At 39.3% G+C, this 24,962-nt stretch overlaps 1 protein-coding gene across 1 annotated transcript in view; it reads left to right on the top strand.

Moving 5' to 3' along the window:
* The window catches only part of BCHE (butyrylcholinesterase), a 1,038,257-nt gene extending 1,020,193 nt beyond the window's left edge, over positions 1–18,064 (top strand). Inside the window, exon 4 of the mRNA XM_044069992.1 lies at positions 17,943–18,064. Within this exon, the coding sequence (XP_043925927.1) occupies positions 17,943–18,049 (107 nt within the window). The 3' untranslated portion in view covers positions 18,050–18,064. The remainder of the gene's footprint in view (positions 1–17,942) is intronic.
* The last annotated feature ends 6,898 nt before the right edge of the window (positions 18,065–24,962 follow it).

The following is a 24,962-nucleotide window of genomic DNA, read 5'->3' as shown; positions in this document are numbered from 1 at the left end:
AGTACTGGTAAGTGTATGCTTGTGTGTGTGTCATCAGTATCCTGTTGGGGTGAGTATGTATTGATAGGATCCATTGCAGTGTGGGTTTTGCTACATCATTATATTGAGGACCTATATGTCCGATTGTCCACATTACAAGGCCAACAGTTTTCAAACACTGTTGAGGTTGTTGTAGACAATCCTCCGCCATAAATGTGTACAGCCATGTGGATTTACTATGTGACAGTATGAAGTAGTAAACAATATAGGCAACTGTGATAATACCCAGATACCACTCTCCATCCACGGATCATACACAAACACACTTGGCTCTTACTGTCTTACACCCTTCCTTTCTTACTTTATCTCTGTCTGTCTCCACCCCCCCCCCCCTCTGGTGGATGTGGAAAAGTACATCTGTTTTGCATAGGCAGCAGCTTGAGTTTTGTAAGGAATGCTCATGATCAGCTGATGGCCTGTGCACGAATTGCAGTCCCCCACTTGCTAATTGCATGTGGAACAGCTGTGGTATCATCCCTACAGCCAACTGCATGGAAACACACTCATATAACTAAGCACTTCATGTGGGTGTTGGCCCTTTTCCTTCACTGTGAGCAGAACTTCATATGGGTGTTTGATAAACAGCATCACAGAGGGTAGTTGTATATACCTCTTACAACATACACTGTGGAGACAGGCCAACAGACAGGAGAGGGATGTTCCAGACATTGGAACAGAATGTAAGTATTGTTGTTCTACATGGGAAGTAATGTTGGCTTAACAGGGTTTGTGTGGATATGGCTGTTCTACATGATTTAAAGTCTGGCATGACAGTGTTATGTGGTTGAGGAAACTGTCACCTGTAGGGCTATCTGCAGACTGTCCAGAGTTTGGAGTCTTACATGTGTTGTGTTACTCACACATTTCATATCTTTAGATATGCAGTAGCATACTCTGATGACTGCTCTAGTATTTCTTAATTTCCTTATATTAACCACATATTTTGATACTGACTCTTTATCATAGCCTCTTTCTACCAACTCAGTACTCAAAACCTAAATTTTTAGATAGACGTCTACAATTTACTTTTAAAAATAAAAAATCTTTAAAGAGAAGACTGTGTACACCTGAGAATCTGTCAGGAAAGGTTGAACAGGCAGGAACTAAACCATGTAAGAACTGTCAGTTCTGTGGAATGATTAATTCAGAAACAGAATTTAAACATCCAGATACTAAGGAAACATTTTATTTAAAAGTTAATGCAACCTGTAATACATGTCATGTGGTCTATTTGTCACAATGTCAACTCTGTAATACATTTTATGTAGGTAAAACTGATAGGCAGCTAAAAAATAGAATAAGGGACCACATGTATCATATAAAGAAGAAAAGATGATTTAATGCATTGGCTAAGCATGTTGCTGAAACAAATGATAGGCACACTTTTAAATTTAGAGTTTTTAGATAAGTCCATGGATAATAAGAGACTGGGTGACATCAGAGCCAAAACTGAAGAAATAGAAGCAAACTGGATAGCCAGATTGAGGGCTGATGTATGACATGGTCTGAATGACCACATTCTCCTTAGGCACATTTTAAGGAATAGACCATTGCATAGATGACCTTGCTGAAAAAGCATAAATGTTTTATATTATGTCGCTTATTAGAGTATTTTTATACAATGTATAAATAACATGTCTTTTTAAATGATTAATTAGTTAGGTCTTAATGATTTTTTAATATAAATAGGTGTTTCTACTTACAAACAAACACACCTGAAGAAGCATTAGTGAAAGTGCTTGTGTATTTTGTTGAATAAACAGCTGTGATTTCGAGAAAACTGGAGCCTTGACTTTGCTATTTTATGGTGATATTTGTTGCAATTTTGTTGGTTTCAAGCAAAGGCATTTGGTGTGTGTTGTTCCACACCCGCTCCTGGGGGGGGGGGGGGTGAGCACCATCCCCTGAGGTGGTTCCACATAAAGGTGGTGCAGGACCAGCAGACGAGGAGGTCCCAGGGTGGGTCCCAGATGTGCTGCAGCCTGGTGCCATGGCCAGATGAGGTGGGAGAGGTGGGTCCACTAGGACCGGCCTTCCCAAAAGTACTGTGGTGTTGCCATTTTAAAACATATGTGGGTTAGTAATAGTCAACATAGTCCAGGATTAGTTATAACAGCATGCATAGATAGTTCCATTAACCCAAAACACCAGATTTGGAACAGTTGCATAGCAAACAGAACACATGCATATATGGAACCACAGTGGCCATTACAACGGCCTTCAGGTTACATTGATAGCAATAGGCCACCAATGATAGTATTTCAACATGGAACATTAATAGAAACACATTTCAATATTTATTGAACAATAGGACACATGTCCCAAAAGTAGGTTTGGTGTAAACATACCCATTGATTTGTGTATTTAGATTATTGTTGCAGAAATGGTGGGGGGAGAGAGAGATGTCAATTAACTTATATATCCCTGTAGTTCTCACAACATTAATGCTCATTGCTCTAATCTGTAAGGTACAGGTATTATTAGACTACACTATGGCCTTGGTTTGGCCATTGGTATGTTTGTAAACAAGTGTATACTTCAACTGTCTTATAGCTAAATTCTACAGCTCTTACCAGATATACCTGTGGAGGGAATGTTTGTTAATAATACCTGACTGCTTCTACACATATTCCCAAATTCCGAGTTTTATTTATGCACATACCTCTCAATCTCTTATTGCACACACTCTGGTCAAAGCTTGACAACATGGGGGTGGAAATGGGAGATATTTTGAATGTTGCTCTCATAAACTTGGAGGGCTGATCGAGTGACAGGTTTATTTTTCATTTACAGTTTCTGAAGGTTTTGAGGTCTGACAATCAAATGTATGTCATTATCTGCTGGCTACAAATCTGAGATCATCCCACTGATTTGCCATGGGGACAGGGGAACAGGCAGAAAATATGATCCAATTATCTGGACATTCTGAAAGGATGTGTACCGTTGAGAGGTATGATTATGCATACAGCTTACTACCACTCCCAGGATTCAAACCATGGCTGTGTCTGCTAAAAATACAACAATTTAAGTCACAGTACAGTGTGCTATTTGGATATTGCTGTCTATCTCTTCACTGTGCTCTGTCTAAGTCTCTCGTGGTTGCACAATCTGACCTTGTAATTACAGCAGTCTTATACAGACATTCTTAGACATTTTTATTATGTAGCACAGTGTGGGTAACAGTGGTTAATACAACATTACTATTCAGAGAATGCAACACTAAAAATGCCATACAATACCAGACTAAACACTACCATTCCAGGATTTCAATCTTTATTGGCAGGCACAGTTTTCTTATCTGACAGACCTGTGGAGGGAATGTTTGTTAACACTACCTGAATGTTTCCACACATATTCCCAGATTCTAAGTTAATATTATGCACACACCTCTCAATCTGTTAATGCACACACTCTGGTCATAGCTTAACAACTTGGGGGTAGAAATGGGACATATTTTGAATACTGCTCTCATAAACTTTTGGTGAGTTGCTAGAATGACAGGTTTGTTTTCATATACATTTTATGAAGGTTTTGAGGTCTGAAAATCAGATGTATTATTTACTGCCTAAAATTCTGAGATCATCCCACTGATTTGCCAGGGGGACAGGGTAACAGGCAGAAAATATGAGCCAATTATCTGGACATTCTGAACAAATCTGTACAGTTGAGAGGTATGATTATGCATACAGCTCACTACCACTCCCTGGATTTGAACCATAGCTGTGTCTGCTAAAAATGCAACAATTTAAGTCACAGTAGAGTGGGCTATTTGGATATTGCTGTCTATCTCTTCAGTGTTTTTTTGTCTAAGTCTCTCTTGGTTGTACAATCTGACCTTGTAATTACAACAATCTTATACAGATATTCCCCGACATTTTTATTATGTAGCACAGTGTGGGTAACAGTGGTTAATACAACATTGCTATTCAGAGAATGCAACATTAAAATGCCATACGATAACAGAGTAAACACAGCCAGTCCAGGATTTAGAGCTTTATTGCCAGGCAGTTACAGTTTTATTTAAATATGACCTATATGGAACTATTACTGTCATATTGTCTGGTTTATTCAGTACAACCTATACACAAAACAGTTTTTATACTGGCAGTTGACTTTCTACTACTTTTATATTTATTTGGTATGACTACTACAAGCAGGATTGTTACTCACCAGCCTCGTGACACAGCCTTTGCAGCCTACTCACATGGGCTTGATTCACAGCCCGCTCAGCTGCAGCTGCAAGAGAAATAGAGAAATATTTAGCCATACCTATCCATCATATACACAGGCGGGACATTATTAAACGATTACTGGTATGAGTACTTATTTATTTATTTATTTATTTATTTATTTATATTTGTTGACCGGGAGTGTCCGACTGGACGTAGGTCCATTTTCAGTGGAGGCCCGGGGAGAAAAGCTCCACAGTTAAAATAAACAGACAGTAGTTACATTGGATTACATAGTGATTAACAATTTACATAGCAATTAATTACAACATATTTACAGATGAAGAACATAGTACATCAGTAGACAACTAGAATCTTTATCTGTGAAGTACATAACAGACATTAACAAATGTTACAATAAGAAGTTCCTGCTGTATAATAAGTACTAGGCTTATGAGCATCTGAGCTTGCTATAATCAAGGTAGTTAGTGGAGTGGAAAGAAAGGTAGTGGTTGGATGGGGTGGGTGATATTAGAGTGGGAGTTGCAATGGCATAACCAGCATGTTTTTAGGTGCACTTTTAGTAACGCTTTGAAGTGGGTGCATGATGGTATGGAGGTAATTGTGGGTGAGAGGGTGTTCCATAATTTGGCTATGGTGCAAGAGAATAGTGCTTGACCAGCAGAGTTATTGGCTTTAGTGATCTGCAAGTGATTTTTGTTGTTGGATCTTAGTGGTCTGGTGGTGCGATAGGGTTGGAGTCGATTCTGGAGGGATGGGACATTTAGTGGATGGTTTACTAGTTTGTGGGCGAGTGAGAGTTGATACCATTGAAGGAGGTGAGGGAGTTCAAGCCAGCCCAGTTCAGCAAGTGAGAGACAGTGGTGACTACGGTAGGATGCCCCTGTGGCGAATTTGGCGATTTTGTTGTAGCAGGTCTCTAGCTTGTTTAGATCACATTGCCTTAGGTTGGTATATATTGGAGAGGCATAAAGTAGGGTGGAGATAAGGTGGGAATTTGCTATTGAAATCTTTGCTGCTTTGGTGAGAAGTTGCTTATTTCTGTATAATGCTCCTAGTTTTTTGTGGACTTTTTTATGGTCATGGATATGTGAATGTCAAATTTTAGTTTATTGTCTATTTCCACTCCTAGTAATTTGGTGTGTTCAGTTGGGTATATAGTGGTGTTGTCTTCTGCTGTGATGTTAAAGTGAGAGTTGTTTTGAGTATGTTTGGTGGGTTGGAAGATGAGTAGTTTAGTTTTGTTTGGGTTGAGTATTAATTGGGCATCGGATAACCAAGTTTCAACAGAGGAAAAGGCTTCCTGTGTGACTTTTTGCAGTTTGGGTAGGGACTGGGCTGAGCAGATGATGGTTGAGTCATCTGCATATTGTATGAGTGTGCCATGTTTGGTGGCAGAGGCTAGATTATTGGTGAAAACAGAGAAGAGTAGGGGTCCAAGGATGGATCCTTGGGGAACCCCTATGGAGGCAGGTAGTTGGGGAGATATGTCATTCTGCCATACAACGGATTGTTGGCGGTCAGACAGGTAACTCTGAAACCAGTTGGTGACTGATTGTGAGAAGGATAGGTTATTGAGGACAGAGATAAGTTATTTCTGTAGGATCATGTCAAATGCTTTAGATAGGTCTAGGAAAGTAGCAGAGGAGAGATAGCCATTGTTTTTATGCTGAAGGATAGTGTTAGTAAAGGAGAGTAAGGCAGTGGTACTTACTTTAAGCAGTACTTACACACTGCTGGGACATCACCCCTCTGCCTAGATTCTTGGATCCACTTATCCAAGAGCTCCCTCTTTCTCCATTTCAAGTTGGCATACTGGTGCCTAACCTGCTCACCAGTCCGAGGATACCAGTGGCACTGGTGAGGTCATGAGTGAGATGGTCCCAGGCTTTTGCTTTATATTGGGAGCCCTGGTACTGGCCCTGCAGCAGTCTCTCATCATGGTTATTTACCAGGAGTCCTACCATGACCTTGGACTCCTGGATGCCCCAACGCTGCACTCAGAAGCGTACTTCCTCTCCAACTCCAGCCATGCTGCCTACAATGGGAAGCTGCAACCAGTTATGAGCTGTATTCCCGCCTGTGGGGTTTAAATATGGCCGATTTCCCGCACTTTGCTGTGATTGGACGGTTTTGAAAATGCTGAGCTAGCCTAAGCTATGGGCAAACCTGCTTAGCTAAGGTTGGCATTGCTTAAAGGGTCAGGTTCAGTACTGCTTACCAATGGGCAAATCCATTTAGCTGGGCTACTCATTGCTTAGCAGTCATATTTACACAATACTTACACCTGGTAAGCAGAGCTCTGCAATGGTTAGCATTGCTTATATTTAATTTTATAGACTATTTGCTGTATGGCATTGATTCATCATTCATTACATATTATAAATTTGTTTACTGTCCCTGACATCCCCCAATGTGCTTTCATTACATTTATTCATGTGTGACTATACTGTATGGGGCACTTGTGTTTATTTGGGGAGGTTCTCCCGTTCGATTTTCAGCTGGAGCTCCTTCTGTGTGAAGTCTGCATTTCCTCCCAATGGTCAAATGATGTTTAAAGACATGCAAGTAGGTGCGTGCGTGAATGGGTGTACCTTCTTTGAAGGTTGGGTGTCGGGCTTGCAACTCGGCACCGTAAAAATCCACTGCCAATCATTAGCAGACCAGAGTTCCGCTGTGGTGACCCCTAACCAGGAAAAGCCAAAAGACATTACTTATTACACTGACACCTCACATCTGGACCTAATGCAGTACTCCAGTTAACAAATGTATGTTATTTAGTAGGTAATACAAAAAAAATATTGTTTATGCACTGCTGTCACATTTAAAATGTGAATTGGTTATAGTGGGGATCAAACCAGGAATGGCTGTTCACAAAGTGTACACTCCAGCCACTACACTATTGCAATGCTGTTGATGTTGGATGTCTCTTGATATTTAACTTCTTGTGCTGTTTCTTGTGCTGTTTAAGCTGGCCTAAGCGTAGCTAAGCATGGGCACATCCACACAGCTATGCTTAAACTTTATCGGATTTATAAAAAAAAAAAAAAAAAAAAAAAGTTTTGTTGTGTTATTTTATGTATACCCTTCAGAATATCCCTGCTAATGCTAAAAGTTATTTTATCAGCTTTCTGCTTCATGGTGGGCATACCTCTCAACCTCTTGGAGCAAAAACTCTGGAAAAACCCTAAAATGATGGGGGGACAAATAGAGGGAGAGATTTTAAATATTCCTCTTACAGTCTTGCATTAGCATGGATTTTCTGAAGGATGTGGAGTCTTTTAAAAATCAAATTTTGTCATTTTATTTAATGCCTTCGATCCTCAGCTATTTTCCACAAAGGTACAGATTTTAGGAGGAACACACCAAAAATATGAGACAAAACTGTGGACATTCAGAAAACATCTGTACAGTTGACAGGTATGTTTACATCCTGATGTGTTGGGGGTGTCATGAGCGTTCTCAGTCATTTAGTGCAGGGGCATGTGTACTGCGAGAGCTCTGCTCTCAGACACACCTCCTGCACTCGTACACGGCTCTGTGTTAGTTTAAGAGCATAGGCAGCGTGCCTTCATGAATATGCAAGGCGTGCTGCCGTGCTGTACAGGAGCAGACCCTGCCATGCAGGAATAACTTATTCCTGCACGGCTGCTTGCTGAATCCCAGGGCATGTGTTTTTTACAAGCATGTGCAGAACAGTTATGTTTAATAAATTAATTAATTAAAAAACTGTCATGAAGTATCCTGCATGAATGCGCCTAGCATTAAGATGCTCGCATGAATGGTTCTAAAGTGAAATGATGCAACTAATCACCCTGTTTGGAAGTGAAATAATGTAACTAGTCACCCTGTTTGGAAACTAACCTGTAAAACCAGAAAGGCTGATGGAAAAATAAAGTGGCTTGTGTTTAATATGTTACATATGTTTTAAGTGTTATAACCAAGGGGAATTGGTTAAGGGAATGATTGTAATACTTTTATTGCTCTTAACAGAACCACCCTCTGTAACCACTCCCTTGCTCCAAATAACCTGATTATATATAAATAAGGAATGTTTTTTGATGCTTTTCATTATACTCAACTAGGATCACTTATTTGTTTCCATAAAGAATGTTTCCTTTTTAAGTCAACTGTGTACTAGCTACAATTTTAACTGAACTGTGGACTACCTACTAGTTTCTATTTCATTATTTTGTAACACATATTTTACAGTTCGATCTTTTTATTAATGAACTAGGTACTTAACATAATTCAGGAACTGAACATCATACCTGCCACACTGCAAAGTTTCTTCTTGGTTTGTTTTTGACCCAGTGTAGACTGCATACTGAGTTTTCTGAGACTTCAAGGGATACCATGGATTTTTTTTATTCATCTGAGAAAATAAAATCATGTCAGAATTAGAGCTCCCTGTTATATTGCAGGGATAGAGACTGTATTGCAAAATAATAAAAATAATAAAAGAAAACTTCATGGAAAAATAAATAAATAAACAAAAATATCTCAATGTTGCAATCCCACTTCAGGCCTCTTCAGAAATATGACGGAATAATGCTAGAATGATGCCTTGACATTATTTCTGTATGACTTACTAAAGTTGGATAACAAAATACATGCTTTTTTAGTTTTTAAATGGCAGTTTTGAAGATGTCACCTGCATGATTTGTAATATTCATTTGGTATTATTAACCGCTGCTCCACTGGTGTAATAATTGCTACCATTATACCAAAACAAATGCTTTACTTTAGTTACTACTGTGCAGCATTTCTTAACAGCAAAATCAAGGAATACATTGAGACTTTTAGAAAGGGTGGCAGCAGAAGAGAGGCCCAACTAAGGCACACAGGACCTGAGACCTAAAAATGCTAGGAAAGAATACACCTGTAACACACAGAGTATGTAGCAAGAAAACAGGATGAATTGAGGGCTATGATAAGAATTTATGCTATTAAAGTATTAGTATTGTAGAAGTATGTAATACTTAATCATACAGGATTTGGGAAAGTACTTTTGGTGGTAATCTCCTTATTTTATTCTATCATTCCTTAAGAGCAAGGATAAAGGCTATATATGATCTGAATGAAACTATGAATTTGGAAATAAAAATATTCAGTTTTCTTTCTTTAACAGAAGTCCATCCATTAGCTCAGAATAACAGTATTTCTATCAGAACTAGATAGAGTTTTGAATGATGGTTTCAGTTTTTGGGATGACTTTAATTACTTGAAAATGGACTGTAAAACATCAATAGTATGTTTGTATTACAAAGCAGAGTTAACTGATATAATGAACTTAAAATAACTTTTTCATGTGGTAAAGGCACCTATAAGACAGATTTAGTATTTTCAAATGTGCTAAATTCATATCTGACCTTAAGGATATAGAACCTTGGGGCATTTTTGATCTTAATGCAATGATATTCGATATGTTATTTCACATAGGGGTAAGGTCCTAATCTATGATATATCAAATGGGAAAGAAGGATTTGATTCACAAAGATTGGCAACCAGTACATATGTGTGTGATTAGTTTGCATGGGGCTAGAATTAAAAAAAAATAATATATGTGTTCAGAATTTAGAGAACAATGTCATATCAAAAACATAAACAAATAAAATAAATGAGCAAATAATAAAATGCCATATTTAAAGAACAGGAAGTTAAGAAAAGATGTGTGCACCATTTCCAACAACCACAATTAAACCAAGTTAAATTCCATTCACAAAGAGGCTGAAATGACAATAAAACCTAAAGAGGTAAATCTTGAGAAAATCATTGCAAGAAATGTTGAGGGTAATATGCTATCCTATGAATATATACATTTTCAACTATCTTGCCGATGCCCAGAAGGCCTACTAGATATACAGGTCCGGCTATATAAACCTATTGAAATGGCAAATGATTTAAAAACAATTTTTAGGTATCACTAAATCTGAGTACATGAATGATACTCTTACAGTTTCAGACATAACATTATGTCCCATTGTAGACTTACAAGCTATCCAAATACCCCTATGAAAGTATTAAATAATCTTGTAGCATGGGCCCAGATAACATTTCAGAATGAATGATATACTAGTTCTTTTTAATCGGTTTCTGTGCTATGGAAAAATCATCTTGTTACTTAGCAAGGAAAGTGCACCTAGGGGCTGGAAAGAATCACTGGTTATGTCCATATACAAAGGAAGATAATGCAGTAAGGCCCATCAGTCCTGGATAAATGAGTTGAGAAATGTTTATTAAATATATCAATAACATTTAAATTATACACTCTGATTAAGGATATAAAACATTTAAAAAATATTCAATGTTGACAAACTTCCTGGAACTTTATGATACAGTGAGTATGAATGATCTAATAAGGGCTTTCTTTCATTCCTGGTAATTTTTCCAGATATTATGAAATACTTCAACGCACTACCAAACTTAGGAATTTTTAAATTTTTAAGGCTAAGAAGCAACATAATATAAACCCTTATATAATAAATTGGAAAAACTATGGTTAAATAACAGGGCATAAACAGCATTATTGGATGCTTTATCAGACAGAAAGTGTATAGATTTTATAGTTCCTAAAAGATTGGTATTAGGATCTGTATTATTTAACTTACCTGAGGAGTTTATGTGTTTGTGCAGTGAGAAGCAGTGATAATTATATATTCATGCTGTGCATCGCATTTAAATGTAAATAAACATGGTTTCATGGCTAGCAACAGTGTTGCTGGACAGGAAACTGTGTAAGGAAACACTGATAGCAGCAGACATGTAGACCTGTTTACCTACAGGCAAACTAGGCCTGCATGATTGCACAGAATGCCACATTGATTACCAGGGTTAATTACTTAGCAATGTATATGGTCCAAAGACATTACAGGACAATGTATGCAGTTTGGAGTATTGTGGAATCCCATTTCAGGCATTCTGTACAAAAATTGTGTAAATGATCCTTAACAGTATGTGGACTGCCATATAAAATAAACAGTCGAGGAAGTGTGTGTATTGAATAGGGACACACAAATGAATTGTAGGTATGAACACAGGGAAAGGGGACAGATAAAACATCTTAATGTACAGCAGATGAGGACATGTGAATTAATACAGTTGTAGCAGGAACACTAATTATATATCAACATGTTACAGTATGGACTTCACAATGGAAATGTATATTACATGACTGTCACACAAGGTGACATAACAATAAAGAAGGATATCTTTGTGATATAAGCATCCTGACGTGAACAATGGAGAGGACATATTGTGAAGCTGTGCAAAATGAGTTGCAGAATATGACTCTAATGACAACAGAGGTCCCCACCAAGCGGGGCACATAGTTACAGGCTCATGGACAACAGCAAACAGAAGCCCACACATTCATGGATAATATCAGAATAATGAAACCAGTAATCACATGTCTCTGACATAACATATGTGACTGTGAGTGATCATAGATGGTTCTGCACAAACACACTTATACACTAGATGCAATCTATGAGGGTAATCAAGCACACTGTCCTGACATTATAACATCTACTGGAGGTGTTAGGAGAGAAACCGCTACACCTGTATGTGATATTGTGATCAATCCAGGCTAGCTGACAGGTGTGCATGGCATGTCTATGCCACGATCCACACTGTCATGAATGTAGCCTGTACCATCAATATTGCCAAGCAGCTATGCATGTAGTATACATCACTGGAACAGGTATCATACATGCATCTGGTATAACACCTTGATGGGGTTTCCACACCATCAGACAGTAATGTTTATGCAACAAGAAGAATACCTAGGTATGGTCAATAAAATGTGTGGCAGCTCACTGTGGCAAAGGTGATAGACTTGAGTTATGCATCCCTGTAAAATGTGTAGGAACTATGGAAGTATTATGGCCTTTGTTGTGGATGTCCTGCACATACCCATGAATTACATACAAGGAAGTAGTTACCACTGTAGGTGCATGCTAGTGGACATTTGGCATACCATCTACCTCAGTACACAGGTCACATATCACTTGGTTTGCTCATAGGGGTGTGATGTCTACATTATCATTGGGTTGTGTGTTTGTTTTCCTAATTTACCTCCCTAGGCTATATGAAGAGACACATGACTGAACTGTCAGATTATGTGTTCCAGACTGGCATGACCCTAGCCCTAAGCAGAATTCTCCCTTCAGCCAGGATGAAGCCACAATATAAACAAAATTGATGGACTTCAACTATTGGCTTAGCTACTGGTGTCAATCCAGGGGATCCAGTATCTCTCTTCTTGAGCTTACATGGCCAACAAGCCATGCTGCTTTGCCAGAGATGTTCTGAACCTGTGTCCTCTAGGCTGTTGGATACTGGCAAATGCACTTGCCTCTGCCATGGTGCCTTTGTAGGCAATGTGAAAGCAACAAAAGTTCCAACATAACAACATCTACTGGAGCCAAACTCAAAGTACTGCTGTTAATGCTAGGAGTCTAAACATAAAGCTGTACTGAAGGAAATGGCCAACTTGCTAGCTGACAGAATAGGTGCAGACTTTAACCCCCTGGCCCCACTGACCATACACCAAAGCATACATGATACCAGTCCCCTGCCTAGTATCTCTAGTCATCAGATCATATCTTCACTCTCCAAGGCTAAAACTTCAGTGGTACCAGATAACATCCCAGGATGCTTACTAAGTAATCTCAAACAGGACCTTGTGGACCAAATTAGTGTCCTGTTTAACCATAGCCTGAGAACTGGCTTTGTTCCAGCAGAGTGGAAAACAGCAGCAGTAATCCTCTTATATAAAGGGGAAGCATCAACCAACCCTGGGAACTATACACCTATAAGTCTAGCCAGTCTCATCTGCAAGGCCATGGAAAGAATCATCATGGACCTTATCAACAAGGACAAAGGTGACCTTCAAACCCTAGATCCAACCCAGTTTGGCTTCATTAAGGGTAGATCATGCTTATTAAACTTAGTAAACTTTTTGAGAACATCACCAAAGTCCTGGATGAAGGTAAGACAGTACATACCACCTGTCTTGATCTGGCCAAGGGTTTTGTCACAATCCCCCACCAGGTATCATTGAGAAAGTCTCTCAGCAAGGGTTAATTAACCCTTACATTACTAGATGGTTAGTCAATTGGCTCACCAACAGAACACATACTGTCAAAGTTCGTGACTCAATCTCTACCAGTAGAGCTGTCACCAGTGGTGCACCGCAAGGGTCTGTGCTGGATTTGGGATCTATATTTTGGAAGTCCAGACTAAATTATATGGCTTTGGCTTACCAAGTTTGCTGATGACTGCAAATTGGGTGCAATCATTGAGTCCATCAACAATGTAAACATATTAAAGGAGGGGCTAATAGAAACAAAAGACTGGTGCCAAAGCCACACTGTCTGAAAATTACTCAAAAAGTGACATTATTTTTTCCTTTTGCAAAGTGTAATTGTCTGCTACTTATAGTATTGACAACACCCCAAGCTCAAACTTAGTAGTGCATGACCTGGGAACACAGGTAAATAGCAATCTGAATGTTGGCCACCAAGTTTCCTCAGTTGTAAAGCCTTCTGTGTCATGCATCTCATAAGTCAGGCCATCATATCCAGGTGTGAGGATGTTATAACACCACTGTTCTTGGCCCTCATCAGAACACTAATAGAATATAATTCTCCCTTTGCATGTATCTCACCAGACACCTGCTGCAGCTGGAGAGATGACAGGGGTTTCTCAACAAGAAAATACAGGGCCTACAAACCATGCCATGAGGTACGTGGATAGACTGAAAGCCCTGTCACTATACTCTGTGCATCATATATGATGAGGTGACTTGTGCCTAACCCATAAGCCAGACTCTAACCTTGCCCTAATGGAAATGCAGCACATCTGCAAATCTAATGGCACAAGAGTCACTCACTCTAGGGATCTTAACCTAGCCTGTGAATTAAAGGAATGTGCTTGAGAGATAGCTATAGGTGATGACATCAGCAGAGTCTGGTGAGATGAAGATGGTAATAGCAGTATCCAACATGCTGGTGTAAAATGTTTTCTTTAATGTCAAGCAAGTGCACACACACATACACACACACACACACACACACACACACACACACACACACACACACACACACACACACACACACACACACACACACACCAGTTGACTACAGTAAGAACAGAACCCCTGTCTAATATACGCCAAACTAGAGACCTCTGTATTTAACACACTCGCCACAGCACAAGTCTGACTTGGAGACTGTCAGACAACACTGTATAAGTTATGAGATCACCAGTGTCTGGTGAGAGGAAGATGGTAATAGCAGTATCCAACATGCTGGTGTAAAATGCTCTCTTTAATGTCAAGCAAGTGCACAAACACACATGGCTACACACACCAATTGACTGCAGTGGGAACAGAACCTCTACCTATCTAAGTACACTGACTAGAATCCTCTGTATTTAACACAATGGTCATGGCACAAGCCTAACCTAAAGAGTGTCAGATAACACTTTATAAGTGATGATATTGGCAGGGTCTGGTGAGAGGAAGATGGCAACAGTAGTATCTGACATGCAGGTGTAAAATGCTCTCTCTAATGCCAAAGAAGTACACACACACACACACACACACACACACACACACACACACACACACACACACACACACACACACCAGTTGACTGCAGTAAAAATGGAACCCTTACCTAAGTACACAGACTAGAAAACTCAGTACTTTATGCATGCACCACAGCACAAGTCTGACTTTTAGAAGGACGCAGGACAATTTATAGTGGATGCCATCACCACTGCATGTTTAAGGGAAGATGTTGGGACGCCTGCATGAAATAGATATGTAAGCATATCCAAATGCAAAAATATTGGTACTCCATGGGATTGTAGTGGTGACTGCAGGATACAAAATTATGCTCTTTTGTCTAGACAGACACACATATCAGTTGACGGCAGTGAGAACAGAACCCCTACCTAAGTACACCGCCTGGAGAACTCAGTACTTTACACAAGTGCAACAGCACTAGTCTAAGTCTTACAAGGCTGCAGGACAATTTATAGTGGATGACATCGTCATTGAATGTTTAAGAGAAGATGTTGGGAGGCCTGTTTGAAATGGATAGCTAGCCATGTACAACTGTCAAGATCTTAAATTTCTGCATGTTATCAGACTGATGAGTATGCAATGTGTAGTATTTGCTGTTGTGTTTCCAATGTGCAGGTATACTTTACAAGACAGCTTTACAAGCTATATGCAAACAGCTGTCCACATTACTACAACTATTGGAAAATCTGATGTGCGTGGTATATAAGAAAGCATTTGTTACAAAGACATTCATCTGGAGCATTTCTCCCTGGGCCTCTGCTGAAAATTGGCTTTGTTCCGAGTCAGACTTCCCCAGTTTACAAATAATAAATAAAATAAATAAATAAAACTATTTATTTATGTAGTTGATATATTTGTGAAGAAGTCCTGAGAGACCACATTTGCAGTGCATGGGGGGAGGTAATAAATGGCTGCAGTACAAATATATATTGTTTACTTAGAATGTGCCTTCCCTTTCTTTTTGTTTTTACATGTACTTTCATGGGATGAAGAATATATGTACAATAAACATAAGTAATATACGGATTGTTTCACTTAACATAGTGCACTGCCAAGCAGCTAGGTTGTGCGATTGATGGCAAAGTATGAATGTGAAATGGACATTTATACTGCGTTCCCTGTTTGCGCGTGGTTAATTGCTGAGCAATTTTGAGCCTCACTGATAAGATTCTGAGAGTTCTGAATATTGAGTGAATGAAACACACCTGCTGCTTAGCTGACTCTTTGGCATCAAGTGTAAATGCATTGACAGATTTCTTTTGGAGCCCAGATGATGTAATGTTCAAATCCAGGTGTATCTAATAGTTATCAAATACATATTTGTTCTGCAATGAAATAATTCTTTATTTTACATTCATTGTGTTTTACCTTAGCGCAGTGTGTGTAAGCGGCATTGTGTGGAGGCAACACACCAAGGAAGAGCCATTCACTCTTGCTCAGCATTGGTGTGCACTGCCGAACTTCATGCAAACACAGAGAACAAAAAGTGAAGGGCTTCATTATTTTTATTTACTTATGTTTGTGGCATGTGATTCTATTTTTTGACCATATCAAAGGTGTTAAATGGGGCAGATAGGAAAATGGTGAAATTGGGGGCAAGCAGGGGGAAGGGAAAGCAATATAGGAATATGCAGGAGGGAGGTAGGAAATAATCATAGCTATCCACTTCTTCAATAGTGTAACATGAAAATATGTGCAGAATATTTGCTAAATTTGGACTGTCACCTCAACAAAGAGGGGTGACAACAACTCAGTCATGTTTTATAGCCAATTAGACCAAATCAAGTGTGTCAAGAAGATGTGTGTGAAGTGGAGACCTATGTATGGAAAGATATTTTTTGTGGGACAGGTGCCCTTCTTTACTTCACTAAGAGGAATGTTGGGTAAGGGACTTGGGTATTTATGGGTCAAGTAAGTAGGGTTGGTGAGGAAGCAAATGCAAACCAAAAGGACAAACAAGACAAGACACAGGGACAACGAGGGACACAAAAGTTTGAGGGACACCATAATTGGAGTTAGGGATAATAGAAGCCCATGCCCATCAAACACCAAACACTACTCAAATTGTTTACAGTATCCCCTGTAACATGATGTAAGTCATAATAATATGCTTAATTGCATCTCTGTAGAAATAATAGATATATCATTTTTTGTCTTACTTGTATATTTAAAATCTACTTAATGTAGTGGATATAGTAGTGATATATTGAAAATGGCACTCTTGCAGATAGATACATATGAGTTTATGTTAGAGATTACATACAGTGTTTTTATCTTGCATAATTTTAGTATATAACATTGAAACGTATACACCAATTTATCGTCACATGTATTTATATAGAATTTAAATATGAGGTTAGGTTAGGACTATATAGTTTTACATGGTTTTTATACAATCTTGATCTATAGAGATACGTAGAAATGTTTTTAAATGAGTGTCTACTGGGTGTTGTATGTAAACATTTTTAAGAGCATTATAAAAAGTTTTTGTTTAATAATTTTTACATACAATATGTTCAGTGGATGATTTTTGAGAACATAATTTAATTATTGCATTGTGAGTTATGATCCACTTGCCTAACCTATGGGGGAATCTGTATCTCTTTAAGAAGCACTACAAACAGTTACAATGTAATTATGATGTAATGTTTTTGTGAAGCTGCAGTTGTTTCACACTTTTTTATGAGATTTGAAATTTATAAAGCATGCATGTTGGTTTTAACTGTTTGGTCTGAAGAAAGAAGTAGTAAGCTTGTAAAAATGCTAACCTGTTATTAAAGAAGTTACCATGGCCATGTTTCGGTTTGTTTGTTTTTATTTTTATGTTATTTATAATTATGTTTAACTTTTTATGTGACATTTAATATAAAGTGAAATGGAACAACAGTAAAAATATAAGGAATTTGCTGTATTAGACCCTGGACCATCTGTATGGCAGCCCTGCACTTACACCTGCTGCCACAGAAATAGTTAAGTAACAGTTCAATATTTCTCTATTCATTAACATCTGTGTGTTACCTGCTGCACAACACTGCTTAGCATGGTTGTGTGGTGCCCAACAAAAATGATAGAATGATTAATTATTTTGAAATTGTTGACTGTCTGCTTCCTCTCTGCAGGTGTTCTGAACCAGCAGGTGTTGGGGAAGGCTACTAAATGCTGTGCAATGTTGCAAAGTGGTGCTGAGCAATGGAAAGCTGAAAATGCAACAATATATCCTTTTTAAAATTAAAAATGTCTGCATCCAGTCTGCAGCTCTTTTGTCTGCTTCATGTGTAGGTCATTACTCAAATTTGCTTGATGATCAACAAGACAAGCAAAGCTAAAATTGTTTTAGCCTTGTGAGTAGTGTTTATTAGGTTTCACCCTTCAAAGACAAAGGTGGGACATGAACATTGACCTACAGATAGTATATGCTATGTGAACCAACGTGTTTAGCGGTTGTGCTACACACAAAAGTGACTAACAGGTGTAGCTGATGTACTGGTTATCAAATAAGTAGTTTACATGACATATACTGTGTTTATCCATTTACTGTGTTTGCCCTAGGTTGTGCACTGTGCCCTAACCTGGCATTAAAAAATCTATAAAATAAACAGCACTACAAAATATATGTTAGTACACATGAATTATTTTTATACAAGTCTGGATTTGAATTCTCATACCAATGAATCTTCAAAATACAGTAAGAGTGTCTTATCCCTCTGCCACAGAAACAGCTTTGCCACAGAGAATGAAAATCATTGTGCATGCAAGTAAGTGCAACATTATCCACATTATTAACAAGACATAATAGTTGTACACTTCTAAGTTGTTTCTACATGTACTAATTTCAGATGTAGTGCAATGACTGATGACACAGCTATTTATGGTTGTTGCTTGGAGAAATGCAGCTCTGTCTTATCTTTTTTATGTTTGTCTCTTATTTGAGCAGTAATCTGAGACATGCAGTCTGTAAGGCATTTTGTATCATTGTCCTTAGAATGTTTGAGAATATTAAATGGTAATAATATACAGAAAAAAATGCAGGGGAGTTTGGATGTCATGGAACAGAAACATGAAATATGTGCTGCTTGCTTCTATTTAAAACCTTGATACAATTACTTCTACACTTTGTAAATCTAATGTGGCTGACACATTCACTGGAGGTAAGGGAGTCTGAATTGCTGTTGTGTTTTCCTTCTCCCTACCAGTAATCATTCACAGTTGCAATCCATTAGCATCAAACACTGAGGGAGTGCCTGCTCTATGTTTACATCTGATACACAGAGCCAAGGATTTGTGATTCAGCAGTTTAATGAGTTCACCCCTCATTTACATCTTCACCATGCTCACAGACCTGAATCTACACTACAGAAAGGGAACTGTATAGCTAGGGAACCTGAATGTGAGAAAACTAGTTTATGTGGATAATGCAGAAGAAAATTGCTATTACTTTGGAATTATCTACATATAAAACTACTTATCTTGATAAGGTATGATTGCATTTTTCAATTATATACTGGATATGCTCAGATGTCATTTAGAAAAATATTTTTTTATATGCATTAGCAAATGTTACTTTCATCTGTATGCACTTCTTAGAAGTTTATTGATGGCATAGACATTTTTGTCAGGGCATTTTAGTTTTCTCAGATGCACAGCCTTATTAACTTTCATCACAAGTGTTAGTTACAACCGTTCTCTTTACGTTTTTCTATTGTTAGTTCAATGAAATGTAAATGTTCTATGTTATTAATGACACAGGGGTGGTAGCCTTCTAGGATGGCCCATAGACACCTCTAGGGGAGTGCTGATCACAGGTAGAGGTGACTGGCAATTGCACAAAAATTGGCTATGTGGTAAATGTGTACACATTTTTTGGGACAGTGTCTTTGATAGCAGCTATAATGGTTCACTAATATTTTATTCCTTTGTTTGGTAGCAAAATGTCATTTGCCTGTTGTTTTGGGGGTTGGGGAGCAAAGTTCCATTTCTGTGTTGGCACAAACAAAAAAAATGTTTGTATAGAGGTTTATTGCTACTCCCCTTGATTGGATCCAACATTGCTTTGTGTGTGACTGTGATATGTTACAACTACATAAATCCTTTTTTATATTTTAATATCTTGAACGTTTTTTGTTTCTCCAGTGAACAATATTGAAAAACTACTACTTAGATGTAATATCTAAACATGACTTTTATTTATGTAATATTTATGTGTGCTATCCTTCTTTTGCATTTTATGTCACCCAGGACTATGGCACCCAGGCATCCCAATCCCTGCAAACCCCCATTCAGTGACCCTGAGAATGGTGTAATTGTACAAGCATTTAGGAGACATGGTGGCTTTCTGCTTGAGAGAGGCCTTGGGGATATGCAAGTAGAATGCAAATTTGACAGCAGATAGTGGACAATGTCAGCTCTGTTGGAGGCCACAGCAGGACATATGATCAGGTGCATCATAGGGCCGCTGATATGATTTAATCTGCCTGGAGGAGAGCAGGTGCAGTGGCCCATGGAGAGATGGCTACTTGAGGGACCTGCTACAGATCCACAACTGACACCAAATAAAGAGTTCCTGTCCACTGTTATGGATCCAAACAGCTCAGTGGAAAGAGCACAACAACACGTGATTCATGTTGGTGCTGCTGTTTTAGGGAGGACAAGTATGTCCCAGGAGCATCTTCCAGGTAGGCTTACCTATGTCAGTTATTAAATATTTCTTGTATGGCAAAATACTGACAGCAATACTTAAGTTTGTTTAACATTTTTTTTTCTTTTTGGGGGGACTAGTTATAAACTGATACAGTTGACAACACATTCTGGTTCATTGCACATGGGCTTAGAATGGATGCTCCAGTTTCCTTCCACTTTCAAAGACATGCATCTGGAGCGTTTCTTTCCTGGTGTCCACTGAAAATTGGCTTCTTTCCAAGTCAGACTTTCCCGGTTAATAAATGTTAAATAAAATAAAAATAAATAAATAAATAAAAATGTTAGCTGACGTGGCCATGCCAAATCACACTCCCATAGTGGCACTACCTCTACTGCCCCATTAGTGGTTGAAGTGTCCACACCTAGATGTGGCAGGCCATGGGTTGTGGTCCTGGACATACTTGTGAGGAGAGCTCATACAACAGTCATCAGTCACATTCAGGTGGCAGCAGTGCATCTGAATGTGGGCATGGACGTGCCAGTGCAACTCCTGGCAGAGCCAGTTCTCATGGTTCTATATGATGACGACAATGAACTGCTACCTCTACTAGGCATGACTCACACCTGTCAGACATATCAAGACATAGATCTAGCACAGAGCCTGGCTATGTTCTTGCAGACACTCGCATACCAGTTTCACCTGAAGTGCCCATACAGATACACACACAAGAGTTACATGGTTTAGTCATAAGGCTTAAAGCTCATTCTTTCTCAGTCCATTTCATACCTTATTCAAATGTCTGCCTCTTTCTCTTTCTTACTCACATGCACTCACTTCCCTTTTGTGTCAGCCTAGGCTTCCTGCCCCCTGCACAACACCCTGTGCAAGTGATGATACATGTAACATATCCTTGTTTTCTATATTTTGGATTCAGGGATACATAAGTTTTGTGTCTGATGCTCAGGGTACATAGCTGACTTTGTACTTAGTATATTTGTGTTTGTGATACTGTTTTGCTAATTGTACTACTTCCTTACAGGTTTTTGTAATGTATACATGCCTCTCACACTGTTACAGCAACAAAGGTGGACCAAGCCATAAATAAAAGTGGGAGAAAGGCTGAACAATATGGAGATTTTTTTAAATATTCTTACAAAGACAGACAATTCAGAGAATCAAACAGTTTTTTCATCACTATTTTTAAGATTTTTCCGAGGAATATGAAGTCTGAAACTGAAACGTGTGTCATTAATTTCTAACTTCTCTCTTTAATAATTTGCCAGTACAAATGTATGAGGCCAAACTGGGGACATTCAGCGGCCATCAGTATTTTTGAGAGGTATGAAACCGTGAATCTTTGATGCCTGAGGCTTATTACTTTATAGAGGACACGTGCATTCTCATAAGTCACTGCTGCCACATGCTGACGTCAGTGCTGTACAAATCAACCACCTTTTGCTTACTTACATTACCAAGTAACAGTATGCAAGGATATGCCATTCATTTGTATTATTACACGTTTTAAATATTCCAGGTTCAACACTTACCTTGGAAATCCATCAGTTGCTACAGTTGTAGTTCAAGGCTGACTCTGTCTGATGCTAGGGGTACACAACCATTACACGGGTAGGTAAAGGTTGTGAGCATTTCCTGTCATTAATTTTACTGTATGTCTATGTATAAGCTTTTAGCACCTTAGGTGGTGAGTGAGTGAGTCTGCTAAGTGTTGCCTCTTAGCCAATGCAAGAGCATATTGAGCACACCTGCTTCTTCCCACAACCACAGCAGCTGCTAGTTCCCCCTCTGACTCCTCACCTGCATGTGGCTGTGGTGACCTTGCCAGTGGTGGTGGGATTTGTACCCTTTCCCCTTGTTGATCCTGCTGAAGCTATTTTCTCGGGATGATGTTGTGAAGCATGGCACAGACAGTGAAGATTTCAGCACATATACATGGATTGTACTGCAGGGCTTTCCCAGATGTATCTAGGCACCTGAACCACAACTTCAGCAGCCCAAACACATGCTCTATGATATGTGCCTCATTATAACATTCTTCAGTTGGTGTGTGTGCATTTCTGATGGGTGTCATCAACCATGGTTCCAGTGCATAATCTGCATCCCCTAGTAAATGGCCCTGTGGGATATCCCCCCTAGCAAACACCTCAAACAGTTGGGAGTTTTGCTAGATATGTGAGTCATGGTAACTGTATGGGTTGCCAGCACAATTTAGATGATTCTCTTAATGTTACACAAAACTTGACAGTTAATGGACTGGAAGCCCTTTCTCTTTATGTACACACTCCCTAGTTGATGCCTTAATTTCAATATGCATACCATCTATGGCACCCAGTACTTCAGGGTAGTGTGCTACAGGGTAGGACTCCTGCACATTTGTGGCCCTGTCCTCAGGTGCATGGGTAAAATATATGTAGTCAGTGGCATGTTGGAGCATAGCATTCAGGATTTACTGGAGGATCCTGGATGCTGATGCCTGTGACACCCCCAGCATGTCCCCTGTTGGTCTTTTGAATGGTTCCTGTAGCTAGTGCTACATATACCTTTGTCTCCACTGGTATTTGTTCTGCTTGATTTGCCCTTGGTCTGAGTTGAGGACAACAGAGATTGCAGAGTTCCTATAGAGTGTCTCTTTCCACCTTATAGCACTCTACAATTTCCAACTCATGCAGATTGTGATAAGTTAAACTAAGTTTAAAAACTCTTCTCCTTCTTGGCCATAGACTATTAGCAGCAGCATAGACTTCATTCTGTTGCACATACACAGCAACAGCCCTTAACAATCTTTCTGTGTAGACTCCTTTTCGTGGGTGTATTCCAACAGATTTTGGAATTTGCACAGAAAACTAGCACTGAATCTACATGGTTGCTTTATTGCTTGTTGAATAGCTCCTCCATCTTGGATTGGTTGATTAGCACACAGTTCCGCTGCTTATGCTGTAATTAGCATATGAGAGTGTTTACTGTGTTTGCGCAGTTCTTCACAGCATGTAGAACAGCTTATTGAATCCAAAGCTGTGTGCTACCGTGTGTGCATTGTGCCACGATCCACACAAGGGGCCGGATTCACAAATGGCCAAATTCCGTGCAGGAAGAGTATAGCCACTCTTGCACGCAATATGGCTGCAGTGCGATCCAGGATAAGGCCATTTTCATGAGTGGCCCTATACTGTTCCTGCACGAAATTCCATTCAGCATGCAAATCACCTCATTTGCTGGTGTAAAACATGCAAATGAGGTGATTTTGCGATCCAGCAAGCTGAACGGATTCTGTATGGGAACAGTGTCAGTTCAAAAATGTATTCGACTAGTAGCCAAATACATTTTTGCATCTGACAAAACAAAGGCATGGCAGCTCATGAAAAGCATGTATTATGTTGAACAGACAAGTCAATGGGCAAATATAAGGCATTAAAAGCAACTTAATTTTTTTAAAAATAAAACTTTTATTTTTTTGGCCGCTCTGAGCCGTTTAAGCTAAGGGCAGCAGCACGCAAACACAGGGGTGCTGAAAATAAAAAAAAAAAAAAAAAAAAAAAGGAAAAACTGCCTTTTAACAGAAATCTGCATTTTGCCATTATAGTCAATGGCAGGCAGAATGTAAACAAGATAAGGGAGCTGGTTGCCAAGGGAAAAGGGTGTGCTTGGGAATTGTAACTATGGACCTACACACTGGGGTATGCAAATGAAGGGACCTGTACTGAATCACAGATTTCTACCTACTGGCAGCCTGCACCCAACCGTGCAGGTGCAGGAATACAGAACCATGTAGGCAAGACAAGAGGATGACTTCAGTAGGGGGTGTGTCATGCTTGGTGTAAATTTATTGGAGCCCTGCGGCCCGTGTTTGCTCTTAGCTAAGCAGAGCTAAGAAAGGGTGTGTGTCTCACATTGTTGAGTACTGTTTTCCCTGCTTAAACAGGTGTAAAAAAAAAAAAGAAAAACAGGAAATAGCAGCTCAGTTCACATGTGAACACTGGGTATGCGCACCGCACCTCGGGGCTTAAACGGGAAGACAATAGGAAGGGAAAATAGCAGTAGGAAGGCAATCAAGGAGAACTAGCATAGCTGGCAGGTGAAATATATCAGAATCAGTCAATTACACAGGCAGCAGCCCAGCCCAGCACACTACTATAAACTATGCACACCCCTTTCACTTTGTTTTTAACCACAAACTATACATCACCGGTATACTCAGATGGGGAAATTTTACCTGACAAAACTAACAAAATGATAGAGGCTGCTGTCGCTCTCATACATCAATATGTGGAAGAGGCTGAGGGTGGTGAGGATGAGAATGCTGATTACCATCCCACAATGAGGAGGAAACAAAGAGTGTACAGACCCAGGGTAAACTACCAGGGCCTACATGAGCTGGAGATAGTGGAGTGCTACAGGGTGGACAGGGACATTCTACAGAAAATTGTTGAGCTGTGCCGGACCCACCTCACAAACAGAACCAACAGAGGGGAACCCATCCCAGTGG

Source organism: Protopterus annectens, chromosome 4.part1 (assembly GCF_019279795.1).
Source record: "Protopterus annectens isolate FY-2018-M chromosome 4.part1, PAN1.0, whole genome shotgun sequence".
NCBI lineage: Eukaryota > Metazoa > Chordata > Ceratodontiformes > Protopteridae > Protopterus > Protopterus annectens.
This window is presented reverse-complemented; position numbering and strand designations above follow the sequence as displayed.